Source organism: Zalophus californianus, chromosome 2 (genome assembly GCF_009762305.2).
Source record: "Zalophus californianus isolate mZalCal1 chromosome 2, mZalCal1.pri.v2, whole genome shotgun sequence".
Classification (NCBI taxonomy): Eukaryota; Metazoa; Chordata; class Mammalia; order Carnivora; family Otariidae; genus Zalophus; species Zalophus californianus.
In genome coordinates, this window is record NC_045596.1 from 132,164,776 (window position 1) to 132,178,956 (window position 14,181).

The 14,181-nt window shown below is 36.1% G+C and overlaps 1 protein-coding gene across 3 annotated transcripts in view; it reads left to right on the top strand.

The window, feature by feature from the left end:
* The window catches only part of GLRB (glycine receptor beta), a 105,059-nt gene extending 91,177 nt beyond the window's left edge, over nt 1-13,882 (top strand). For all 3 annotated transcript variants that reach the window (XM_027600227.1, XM_027600228.1, XM_027600230.1), the window contains one exon: nt 11,453-13,882. In XM_027600227.1, coding sequence (XP_027456028.1) covers nt 11,453-11,749 — 297 coding nt within the window. In that variant the 3' untranslated portion in view covers nt 11,750-13,882. The remainder of the gene's footprint in view (nt 1-11,452) is intronic.
* Nucleotides 13,883-14,181: the final 299 nt, after the last annotated feature.

A 14,181-nucleotide genomic window follows, 5' to 3' on the forward strand; every position in this document is an offset into this window, starting at 1 on the left:
TTATGTCCATAGGAGGGATGAGATCAGCATCTTCCTAGGCCACCTTGAATTCTCCCCAGAATCCTGTTTTTTGGAATTCTTAATCTCAGAAAACAAACTGAGGGTTGCTGGAATGGTGGGGGGTGGGAGGGATGGGGTGGCTGGGTGGTAGACAGTGGGGAGGGTTATGTGCAATGGTGAGCGCTCTGAAGTGTGTAAGACTGATGAATCACAGACCTGTACCTCTGAAACAAATAATACATTATATGTTAAAAAAAAAAAAAGATAGTAGGAAGGGATAAATGAGGGGGGTGGAAATCGGAAGGGGAGATGAACCATGAGAGACTATAGACTCTAGGAAACAAACTGAGGGTTCTGAAGGGGAGAGGGGTAGGGGATAGGGTAGCCTGCTGATGGGTATTAAAGACGGCATGTACTGCATGGAGCACTGGGTGTTATATGCAAACAATGAATCATGGAACACTACATCAAAAACTAATGATGAGAGAGAAGGAAAGATGGTGGAGGAGTAGGGGACCCCATTTCAACTGGTCCCCGGAATTGAGCTGGATATCTACCAGACCATTCAGCACCCACGAAACCAGCCTGAGATGTAAGAAGATCTGGATCTCTACAAACAAAATATCACAGGTGGTTGGTTTTGAGGTAAGAAGCAGGGAGCCGTGATTCTGCGGGCAGATATTAGAGGATAAACAGCAGCGGGAGGGTGCCTGGCCGTGGGGATCCTACACCGCCGGTGAGCAACAGTCTCGCATGCTGGGGAAAGGGCACAGACTCGCAGACCGTAGCCGCAGGGGATAGGACTTTAGGGCAGCCCTGGGGGCAGAAACCCAGAGTGGCGGGGTCGCACCTGCAAACTGGGAGCAGCTGGTGGTTTTAGAAGCACAAAGGGCAGAGATGTGCCACTACCTGGAGGCAGGACTGGGGGCGCTGCAGAGGGGTGCACAACCCAGGCTGTGGCAGTTTATAGCAGCACAGACAGAAATGGAGATGGTGTGGCCTGGAGAGCTCACTGAAGAACAGACTGCGGTCTCTCTGCTCTGAGGCAGAGGGTTGGAAACGGTCTCTTCTGCTCTGATTTGTGGAAGAGACATGGAAAGCCACCAGGGAAAGCCGCCAGAGAACAAAAGCCCCAAAACTGATTCCCACTGAGCCCATCCCCTGCCACAGGGGGGCAGGGCAACTCCGCCCAAACGGATTGCGTGGCAGGCCCCTCCCCCAGAAGACAGGCTGAGAAAACAAGAGGTCAGCAACCCTAAGGTCCCAAGAAAACAGGTGCATCTTGCTTGGGTTCTGGTCAATAATTTGGACTCTATACATTCCCTCAAACACCCATCAACAGAATGACTAGGAGGAAGAAATAGAAATAGACTCAGAGATTATGACTTATGCTGCAGATTTACAAATGGATGCAGATATAACCAAGATGTCAGAGATGGAATTCAGGCTAGCAATTGTGAAGACAATGGCTAGAATGGAGAAATCAATGAATGGCAACATAGAGTCTCTAAGGGCAGAAATGAAAACTGAATTGGCAGAACGTAAAAATGCTATCAGTGAGATCCAATCCAATCTAGATAATCTAACAGCTAGGGTAAGTGAGGTAGAAGCACGAATAAGCAACCTGGAAGACAATATAATAGATAAAAAGGGAAAAGAGGAGGCCAGAGAAAAACAACTCAGAATCCATGTAAATAGAATCAGAGAAATAAGTGACACCATGAAGCGTTCCAATGTCAGAATAATTGGAATCCCGGAGGGAGTGGAGAGAGAGAGAGGACTAGAAGATGTATTTGAGCAAAAGGTAGCTGAGAACTTCCCTAATCTGGGGAATGAAACAAACATTCGCGTCCTAGAGGTAGAGAGGACCCCTCCCAAGATCAAGGAAAACAGGCCAACACCCCAGCATGTAATAGTACAACTTGCATATCTTAGGACCAAGGAAACCATCTTAAGGGCAGTTAGGGAGAAGAGATTCCTTACGTACACAGGGAGGAACATCAGAATAACATCAGACCTATCCACAGAGACCTGGCAAGCCAGAAAGGCCTGGCAAGACATATTCAGGGTACTAAATGAGAAGAACATGCAGCCAAGAATACTTTATCCGGCAAGGTGTGATTTAGAATGGATGGAGAGATGCAGAGCTTCCAAGACCAGCAGAAACTGAAAGAATATGTGACCACTAAGCTGGCCCTGCAAGAAATATTAAGGGGGGTTCTATAAAAGGAGAAAGACTCCAAGAGTGATATACAACAGAAATTTACAGGGGCAATCTATAAAAACAACGTCTTCACAGACAACATGATGACAATTAATCATATCTTTCAATAATCACTCTCAACATGAATGGCCTAAATGCTCCCATAAAACGGCACAGGGTTGCAGATTGGATAAAAAGACAGGACCCATCCATATGCTGCCTACAAGAGACCCATTTTGAACCTGAAGATACATCCAGACTGAAAGTGAAGGGATGGAGATCCATCTTCCATGCCAGAGGACCTCAAAAAAAGCTGGGGTAGCAATTCTTGTATCAGACAAATTAGATTTTAAATTAAAGTCTGTAATTAGAGACACAGAAGGACACTATTCATGGAAATCAACGAGAACGAAAACACATTGGTCCAAAACCTATGGGATACTGCAAAGGCGGTCCTAAGGGGGAAATACATAGCCATCGAAGCCTCACTCAAAAAAATAGAAAACTCCCAAATTCACCAACTAACTCTATACCTTCAAGAACTAGAGAAAAAGCAAGAAACGATGCCTAAGCCACGCATTAGAAGAGAAATAATTAAAATTAGAGCAGAAACCAATGAATTAGAAACCAGAAACACAGTAGATCAGATCAACGAAACTAGAAGTTGGTTCTTTGAAAGAATTAATAAGATCGATAAACCACTGGCCAGACTTATCCAAAAGAAAAGAGAAAGGACCCAAATTAATAAAATTACGAATGAAAGGGGAGAGCTCACGACTAACACCAAGGAAATAGAAACAATTATTAGAAATTATTATCAACAGCTATATGCCAATAAACTGAGCAATCTGGATGAAATGGAGGCCTTCCTGGAAACCTATAAGCTGCCAAGACTGAAACAGGAAGAAATTGACAACCTGAATAGGCCAATAACCAGTAACGAGATTGAAGCAGTGATGAAAAACCTCCAAACAACAAGAGTCCAGGGCCCGATGGATTCCCTGGCGAATTCTACCAAACATTCAAAGAAGAAATAATACCTATTCTACTGAAGCTGTTTCAAAAAATAGAAACAGAAGGAAAACTTCCAAACTCATTCTATGAGGCCAACATTACCTTAATCCCCAAACCAGGCAAAAACCCCATCAAAAAGGAGAATTTCAGACCAATATCCCTGATGAATATGGATTCCAAAATCCTCAACAAAATCCTAGCTAATAGGATCCAACAATACATTAAAAGGATCATCCACCACGACCAAGTGGGATTTATCCCCGGGATGCAAGGGTGGTTCAACATTCACAAATCAATCAATGTGATAGAACACATTAATAAGAGGAGGGAGAAGAACCATATGGTCCTCTCAAGTGATGCAGAAAAAGCATTTGACAAAATACAACATCCTTTCCTGATTACAACTCTTCAGAGTATAGGGATAGAGGGAACATTCCTCAAGTTCATAAAATCCGTCTATGAAAAACTCACAGCGAATATCATCCTCCATGGGGAAAAGCTGAGAGCCTTTCCCTTAAGATCAGGAACACGTCAAGGATGCCCACTCTCGCCACTATTGTTCAACATAGTACTAGAAGTCCTAGCAACAGCAGTCAGACAACAAAAAGAAATAAAAGGTATTCAAATTGGCAAAGAGGAAGTCAAACTCTCTCTTTCCACAGACGACATGATACTTTATGTGGAAAACCCAAAAGACTCCACCCGCAAATTACTAGAACTCATACAGCAATTCAGGAATGTGGCAGGATACAAAATCAATGCAAAGAAATCAGTTGCTTTTTTACACACTAACAACGCAACTGTAGAAAGAGAAATTAGAGAAACGATTCCATTTACAATAGCACCAAAAACCATAAGATACCTCGGAATAAACCTAACCAAAGAGGTAAAGGATCTACACTCTAGGAACTACAGAACACTCGTGAAAGAAACTGAAGAAGACACAAAAAGATGGAACAATATTCCATGCTCATGGATCAGAAGAATAAACATTGTTAAAGTGTCTATGCTACCCAGAGCAATCTATACCTTCAATGCCATCCCGATCAAAATTCCAATGACATTTTTCAAAGGGCTGGAAGAAACAATCCTAAAATTTGTATGGAATCAGAAAAGACCCCGAATCACCAAGGAAATGTTGAAAAAGAAAAAACAAAGCTGGGGGCATCACGTTGCCCGATTTCAAGCTATAGTACAAAGCCGTGATCACCAAGACAGCATGGTACTGGCACAAAAACAGACATATAGACCAATGGAACAGAATAGAGAACCCAGATATGGACCCTCAACTCTATGGTCAAATACTTTTTGACAAAGCAGGAAAAAACATGCAATGGAAAAAAGACGGTCTCTTCAATAAATGGTGCTGGGAAAATTGGACAGCCACATCCAGAAGAATGAAACTCGACCATTCTCTAACACCATTCACAAAGATAAACTGAAAGTGGATGAAAGACCTCAATGTGAGACAGGAATCCATCAAAATCCTAGAGGAGAACACAGGCAGTAACCTCTTTGACATCGCCCACAGCAACTTCTTTCAAGATACATCTCCAAAAGCTAGTGAAACAAAAGCAAAAATGAACTTTTGGGACTTCATCAAGATAAAAAGCTTCTGCACAGCAAAGGAAACAGCCAACAAAACAAAGAGGCAACCCACAGAATGGGAGAAGATATTTGCAAATGACACTACAGATAAAGGGCTGGTATCCAAGATCTATAAAGAACTTCTCCAACTCAACACCCAAAAAACAAATAATCAAGTCAAAAAGTGGGCAGAAGACATGAAAAGACACTTCTCTGAAGAAGACATACAAATGGCTAACAGACACATGAAAAAATGTTCATCATCATTAGCCATCAGGAAAATTCAAATCCAAACCACATTGAGATACCACCTTACACCAGTTAGAATGGCAAAAATGGACAGGGAAAGAAACAACAAGTGTTGGAGAGGTTGTGGAGAAAGGGGAACCCTCTTACACTGTTGGTGGGAATGCAAGTTGGTACAACCACTTTGGAAAACGGTGTGGAGGTGCCTCAAAAATTTAAAAATAGAGCTACCCTATGACCCAGCAATTGCACTCCTGGGTATTTACCCCAAAGGCAAAGATGGAGTGAAAAGAAGGGCCCTATGCACCCCAATGTTCATAGCAGCAATGTCCGCAATAGCCAAACTGTGGAAAGAGCCGAGATGCCCTTCAACAGACGAATGGATAAAGAAGATGTGGTCCATATATACAATGGAATATTACTCAGCCATCAGAAAGGATGAATACCCAACTTTTACATCAACATGGATGGGACTGGAGGAGAGTATGCTAAGTGAAATGAGTCAAGCAGAGAACGTCAATTATCATATGGTTTCACTTATTTGTGGAACATAAGGAATAGCGTGGAGGCCATTAGGAGAAGGAAGGGAAAAATGGGGGGGGCAATTGGAGGGAGAGATGAACCATGAGAGACTATGGACCCTGAGAAACAAACAGGGTTTTAGAGGGGAGGGGGTAGGGGGAATTTGTTAGCCTGGTGATGGGTATTAAGGAGGGCACGTACTGCATGGAGCACTGGGTGTTATATGATAACAATGGATCGTGGATCACCACATCAAAAACTAATGGTGTATTGTATGGTGACTAACATAACATAATAAAATTAAAAAAAAAAGCTAATGATATATTGTATGGTGATTAACATAGCATAATAAAATAAAATTTAAAAAGAATCATGTTTTTTTTAAATTTAGCTTTTTAGGCATTAAAATAATTGCCCAGTGAACAAAAGTTCAACATATTTAAGAACTTCTATATTTTAATTCTTATTGTGTTTGGGGTTGCTAACAGAAACACACGTGTTTGGATTCTGAAACTATTACATTTTGCTACAAAAAAGTCATAGAATGATGTTTAGGGAGTTTAAAATTGACCAGAAATTTTAATCTCCAGAAATAACTGTAAATGATTCTTATTGCTTACAGGCCAAATGCAATTTCTAAAATGAACATTGTACCTATGTAATATTTGTATCCTGAGATAGACTTCAAAATGAGAATGAGTAAAAAAATAGCATCTTTAATATATACATCAAACTTAGAGCCAATGTGTAAGCTTGATAAATTCATAAGACTGTTACACATTGACATAAAAGAATATAAAAAAGAGAAATTAAAAAATTGTTGTCCTTTTAATTTAGTGGTTTTGGTGTGAAAAAATAGTTTCTGATTTCAAAATGCACTTGTTCCAGTGTACTTTGTTTTCAGAACATAAACTTTTGCAAAGTGATTTCAAAGAAATTGTTATTGAAACCCCAGTTCGGCTGCTTGCCACTCAAAAGGAAATACTCAAGAGACATGTTGGTTGGAAAAGAAAGATTGCTTTATTTAGGAGGCCGGCAACCTGGGGAGATGGCGAATTGGTGTCCAAGGACCATCTCTGAGGTTCCAGACGAAGAAATGGGTTTTTAAAGGGGAAATTTAGGGTAGGAGATTACATACATATTGATGAAAAGGGCAGGGAAACTTATGACTATTCATGAGGAAAGATGTACCATACATATGAGGAAACATATATGTAACATAAATCCCATGTTCACTTTGGGGTGGGGACTTAACACCAGAAGGAGGCAAAATTCAGCCCCTGACATCAGGAGGTTATATTAGGACAAGGAGAAGGGGCTATGGGCATGCTCTGAGAGCTGGCATAAACTGGAAGGGGTCTTAGTCTCATTATCTCTGTTAAGGAATGTGGGGCCTTGCTTGATCATAGGCTGGCACCATATCAGTTGACCTTGGGTTCAGGCTTCTGCAGAAACAGCTAGTGGATCTGTTAGTAGGGTCTGAAAAGACATAATAGCTGATTAGGGAGAAACAATTCTCTAAAAAACAAGCTTTAAACTTTCTGCTAATTTCAACCTCATGAACCCTGTGGGGTATGGTTTCAAAATGATATGTCATTTGTTTTTAAACAGAATAACAATAGTTATTAATTAAAGTACAATGAAATTTAGATTAAAGGTAATTTTTGATCATGCTGATCTTTAAAATAATACTGTGTTTGTGAAGGAAAGGAATGATTTTAAAAAGTGTAAAAAATAAGAAACATCAATCATGTGATATAGCTTTTAGCATGTTTTTATAATTTTGCCTGCATATATAAATTTGTCGTCATACATACATAATTATCTAGGTTATCCCCCCCAAATTTAGGCCTTCCTCAACCATTACAGTATTTTACCTACTAATTTGTTTGTTTACTTGTATAACCCTTTTTTAAATTCAACAAAAACGTTGAGGACCTACTGTTGTTAATATCATCCTGTTCCCAATGCCCAGTATGTGCCATGTGCTATTCATAAGAAAGATGTTGTGAATAAAAGACAAAAAAGTGTCTTTGCCTTAGGATTTGAACAATTAAAAACATAAAACCTGCTGTTCATGCATGAATGAGATGTTGTTTACTATGGTAATGTTAGGTTTTTAAAAAATAAGGAATGACTTAAATTTGGTAAAATACATAGAGATTATTTCCTTCTGAACCTATTTTTATTAACTGCAGAAGATACCGTTATCCCCATGAAATCATCTGTAAGTCTTCTGGTCAGGAGATATTACATAAGGAGATTTGCTTTTAAATGTGTGACTCAAACTGAAAAAGACCATACACAAAAAAAATCTTAAAGATTATAATTTGAAGCATTAGGAAGTTCTTATCTGCATCATTTTTTATTCTTGACAGTTTCATTATCATACTACCTCATTTTTGCTACCAGTAATTTTCAGGGGTGACAAGTTTATATGATGAAAGTAAATGAGACATATTTATATGAGGAAAAATTGAGAAATTATAAATTGGAGATTAATATAACCAAGATCACTTTTAAGAGTGTGTTATGTAGGGTTACTTTCTTATTAATAAGGAGTTTATTGAATCCCTCTTGATGTGATATTATAATTGCTTAAAATAGTACTACATTGTAAATATTTTTGTACTTTTATATACATATTTGATATGATAATTACTTGTAGAGTATTAACTAAAAAAGTTCTGTTTGTGTAAAATCTCCAATGAATGGAAAAAGGTGAGACCAGCCAACTAGTTAATGAATCATGACCTATTTAAGGAACCTGAGGACTTCTTATTTCTTATTTAGTTGTGTCACATAATAAAAAGATATTTCTATAGTAGAGGTTCTCTCCTTCTGTACACACACACAATTCTACTCTTTTCAAATAAAAGAATCTTCAAATACATTTCTAGAAGAGATTTTAATACATTAAATGATTGAAGGTTTAGTATAACTAAATTGAAGCTCTTTGGAGCGCTTTTCTATGTTATTATTTTAACATGGAAGAAATTCTTCTTTTACTGACATGTGTACTATATTTAAATAATCTCTCTGAATAAATATAACATCCTGTGTCTACATTTTGAATAAACTGTGTAGATGAAATTCTAAAATTGTTAAAATAGCTAGCAGAATCTAAGAATATGTTTTTGTAAATAAAACAGATTAGGAAATTTGAAGTATTTATGTGTGACTTAGGTTATAGTATCATATAAATTTGATTATTTGTTTAGTTGTTTATAGATACTAAAACTATACCTAGAGCTGTGTATAAGATTTAAAGCAAATGCATTTCTATAGTAAATATGTATGGCTTTCTTTGTGAAAAAGTAAAAAAATGATAAGAAACATCCTTCTTAAGTCTATTGGCAGAAGCTAGAATACCCCTTTGTTTGATAAGTGGATTCTAAAGCACAGTTAGTAAATAAAACTTTTGGAGTAGAGAATTCTAAAGGGAGAAAGCAAGATGGGATATCCATAGAGCCCTAGATTTTGAAGATTGTTCTGAGAGTCTGAGGATAAGGCAAAAATTTGATATGTAGAGTCTGTTCTCAACCTCTGTTCCAGTCAAGGTAGCAATTTTACTCTTCACAAAAGTTCACTGATACATCCTGAGACTTACTCCTCAAATACCACTGGAAAGTTAGAGCTTAAATGTGGTCTTCTTTCTGGTACACTTATAAGGAAGGTGTGTGAGAGTGAATGTGAGTCTGTGTCTGCGTGTGCATGGTGGTGGGGTTTAAATGACAGACTGCTTGCTGAAAATGGCCTTTTAAAATTTCAAATTGGGGAATTTGAATGGAAGGTGTAAAAGTAAATTTTATATATATATAAAATATATTTTCTATTATATATAATCATAATTCACATTTACATAATATTTATGTATATATTCATATATTTCTAACATTCATATATAGATATTCATAATTTTATATATATATATGATTTCCCAAAGTCATATTTAAATAATTTAGATTTTAGTTGCTACCTTTGTTCTCATGCCACTGACCAGTCCCTATTTTTTGCCAGATATTTTCTTAGACACAGTGCACAAGTTGATATGGACTAGACCCTGGACCTCTGGTTGCTCAATCAAAAATAACTACCTCATTAAGACATAGTCTTTTAAAGTCAGTTGACTTCTCACAATTGGTAAATTGTAACTGCACATTAGGAAAGGGGAGGGGGAATCCTCTTTCTTAAGGTTGGCCTCTGTTAGCTAAACAAAGTTCCATCAAAGCATCTAAATATGTTAAAATATTGGTGTTTCACATCTTTTTTTTCCTTAGTATGAAACACTAAGAAAGGTAAAATTCCCCCCAAAAAACATATAATAAATAAATAAATAGGTAAAATTCCAGCCCCACAATTCCCATTCCTACTTATCAATAGTTTGTGTATTTTTGTTTAGTTATATTTATATATTATATTTATAATATGTATATATATTTATATAAATATATTTTTAATAATTCTTACTCAGTAGGATTGTACAATATCTATGTGGTATAAAGTATATCTGAATAAAGCCAACACTTATATACCAGCTTAAAAAATAACATTACCAGTACATGTTCATAATTGAAAAAAAATGGAAATAATCTACATGTATAATGATGGGATATACACAAACACATTTTAGCTTGTTTTTTTTTTTTCACTCAGTATATCTTAATTTTATGTGCTGTCCACCTCTAAACACTGCCATCTGGCTCTTGCCCAGAAGATATGACTCCAGTGTTTGTCCAGATAAAGGATAGGGTCCTGCAACCTGAAATACTGCTGGGAAATAATTTGTGTTACTTCTTAACATTAAGCATGAGTTTTACCCAGCCATAATCTGGTAAAAGGTAAATAGAATCTATATAACTGGTCATTGTATTATACTAATAAGGCAAAACCTAGAGTAGCTATAGTATACTGACAGTATATAATGACAGGTTTCCTTTTTCAGTAAAAGCAATAAATATCAATAATGGAGATTCCAAAAGCAGATCACAGAACTCAGGATTAGGAACAGTAGGAAATTAAGCAGTAGAGTCAAGAGCTTACCCTTTTGTGGCCTTTTGTAATATCAGCACTATCTTAAGACATTGGGGTTGGCATCTATTTTTTTTTTTTTTTCTGAGAGCATTTCTGATTGCTGGAGAGAGTTCAATGTGAAATAATTATTTTGTATATTATAGGGAATGTATTTAAATTTAATAGTTCAGAGATTATCAACTGAATAATCTCTGTGACATATGATCTGGATGAACTATACACAATTTCTTTGGATTCTCTGAGTGTGGTTGGCTAATCCACTTTAGTCAACAAATTAGGAACGAATGCCTTTCATCAGTAGATCTTTGATTCATAATCACTGTGACCATCTTTTAGTTCCTATTTGTGAATGCAGTTTAGAGACAGAGTCTGTATCGTTGAAGAGATAAATGCCTCAGTCATTTATAAACCGCCATCTTTGGAAATAGAATCCATGGGGAAGTCAAAGGTTAGAAGTACCAGAAGATTTCTGTAATCTATGTATTGTGGTAATATGGCCTGTGTCAGTGTTAAATATTAGATTGTAATTTATTGGTATTTCAACTGAGAACTCTCACAGGCCTGGGAGCACCTAAGATAACTGTTGATTTGCACTTTGAGTCTCTTGACATAAAGTAACCTATCAAAAGTTTATTCCATGACATAAGCCTTGTTATATGGGCAACATTTTCGAGCCCTAAATGTTCAGGTAATCTGATGGCCTAATCAGTTACTGTTGATTCTTTTTGTCAAACAGAGATAATAGTCAACTGATTAAACCATCAGATTTTTAACATATCCTTTTAAAGAGATGTTTTATGAATAGAAAATTGCTTAATGTACTCTGTCCTTAACTTTTATTCTCAGGTTGGAGAGACGAGATGCAAAAAGGTTTGCACTTCCAAGTCTGACCTGAGGTCTAATGACTTCAGCATTGTTGGAAGCTTACCAAGAGATTTTGAATTATCCAATTATGACTGTTATGGAAAACCTATTGAAGTCAACAATGGGCTTGGGAAATCTCAGGCAAAGAACAACAAGAAGCCGCCCCCTGCCAAACCTGTTATTCCAACAGCAGCAAAGCGAATTGATCTTTATGCAAGAGCATTGTTTCCTTTCTGCTTCTTGTTCTTCAATGTTATATATTGGTCTATATATTTATGATAGATCTTTTTCATTTGTGTTAAATAAAATGCCATTTCATTGTGACCAGCCTCATTCATAAATGCCAATCTGAAAATTTTTGCATTTTCATAGCAATATATTGCATTTTGGATGCCATTTGATTGTAATAAAAATGTGGCACCTTACTTTTGAATGGCAGCATGATCTTGTTACTTCTGTGCTCTACTAATGATGTATATATGTATAGCAAACACATTGCTTTGATAAGCATACCACATAAAATAAAATCCAAACAATTCTCTTCAGTTAGTGTAAATTACAGATACTTCAGATGATTCTGATAATAAAATGATGTGCACGCTGGATCCTGTTATGATCACCATTCTAATGTATGTAGTATTTCAGATTTCCTTCCTTGTAACTTTCAGAGAAAGCCATCTTATTCTTGTACATTTTTAGATGGTATTATCACAGATTAAGCAAAATTATATTACATATTGTTTAAACTTTGTAAGTAGAAAGATATCAACTATAATTATGTGGGCTCTGTGCAGAAATAAAGTTCAAAAAATTACTAATTTGTAAAATCAGCTCATTTTAAAGTGTGCCTGTTTTGTCAAAATGCCAACTTATGAAACACAGTAAGCATTTTTGAAACAAAGGGAAATCTAGATTTACATAAATTCATACTGAATTCTGACTTCTGATAAAAATAAAAATAAAGGATAGATACATTGATTAAATATTTCTGACAAAAGAAATTCTATTTAATCCACCTTAAAGCCTAAATATATTTTCATGGATTTCATTTTGTTGATACAGAATATATAAAATCATTGTGCCTTAAAGAGTCATAAATACTTTAAATTGGACTATAATAATGGATATGTGATTTCACATAATTTTTAGGTAACAAAGAGGAAAATACCCTATTCCTGGAAGTAACTTGAGTTTGGGGGAAAAAAAAATCATTGGAAAATTTTAACTTCTTTATTAAAATGCTTACATATTTTTAAGTAAAATTAAATTTTTTTCTGAATTCATTTCTTTTTTTATTGGAATACTTTTTGGATTTGCTATAAAACATTTAAAGATTAAGTATGTAATATCTTTGTTTAAGTTAGGTCTCATTGCTAGTTGTATTTTCTTTCTTGCTAAAAGTCTAGACTCCTTAGATTTATTTACTTTGATCTTGTTTGAACCTGAAATAAGCACTTTCTGGTCTATAAGTCTCCCATTTCCTAGTGATATCAATCCAGTGTACCTTTTTATTTCTCCATAGCTGAAATTGGAATTATCCATAATTCATATAACAACAAACATAAGACCAAGTAAGTATATTTACATTATTTGGAGAGTTTTGTTGCAGCTGAGAGTTTATATGGTCAATTCAATGATAAAATGTGTTTAAATATTGTTTATGCAAATTGCTATATGTAATTCAATGCTATTTTATTAAAGACTTTAACTTTTTTAAAGATTTTCACTGATTACCAAATTTTTAAAAAATAAAATGTAATCTAATCCTCTGTAGTCCTTCAGCACCCCCTAGTTGCAAAAATTTAGCCATCTGAATAGTTTTAAAATGCCACAAGTAACACCACCAATGGACTTGAATATCCTGTGAGGACCCAGGGCAGTAACATTTTAATGGAACTGTGATAGGAAAAAACGCCTTGAGTAGGACTTAAACCATTTACAATTTTTACTTATAAAAATTATATTTGCTTATAATATGTTTTCTGTGTTCTTGCAAATTTCATTCATATTCAGGAGTTTGATTTAGATACAGAGTTTTAAGTGGGAAATGTACCAAATGGAAGACAGGTTTCATTATGCAAGAATTTATTGAAAAAAATGTGAATGAATTCCTGTGATATAAATTTATCGCCTCTTAAGATCAATTTTAATACACAGCTATAAATATGTAGCTGTTCCAGGACTAAATGTGTTATAGAACTTCAAATGGAACATTAGACCGTGCTCATAACAAAGAAGTACAACCCGTGTCCACTTACAGTTGTTTTATAATTGTTACCTCAAGGATTTAGTCGTGTCACCCCAGGGTAGTTCTGGTCTGTGTCTCTAAATATTATATCTTTCTGGGAGACTTGCAGTATATCTACCTGGATATAGTATCTCAGATTCAGTGTCTCCAAAATAAAAATTATCTTCTCCTCACAAATTAGTAGGTTTTCTTATTCTCTGTTCTTGTTAAAGACGTCACTATTGTAGTCAGCCATATTAAATCTTCCTTCCTTCTCTCACTTTACACCCTTTCAAAAGGCGTAGAGATTTTCCCTCTCACCCCTACCACCCCCTCCTCTCCATTTCTGCTGACACAACTCTAATTCAGTTGCTCTTTCCCATTCTTTTTCAGACTGCTACAGCAGTTTTTAATCTCGCTCCACTCTACCTCAGCTGATTATCATTATTATTATTATTACTATTTTGATTAAGTTCCATACCCA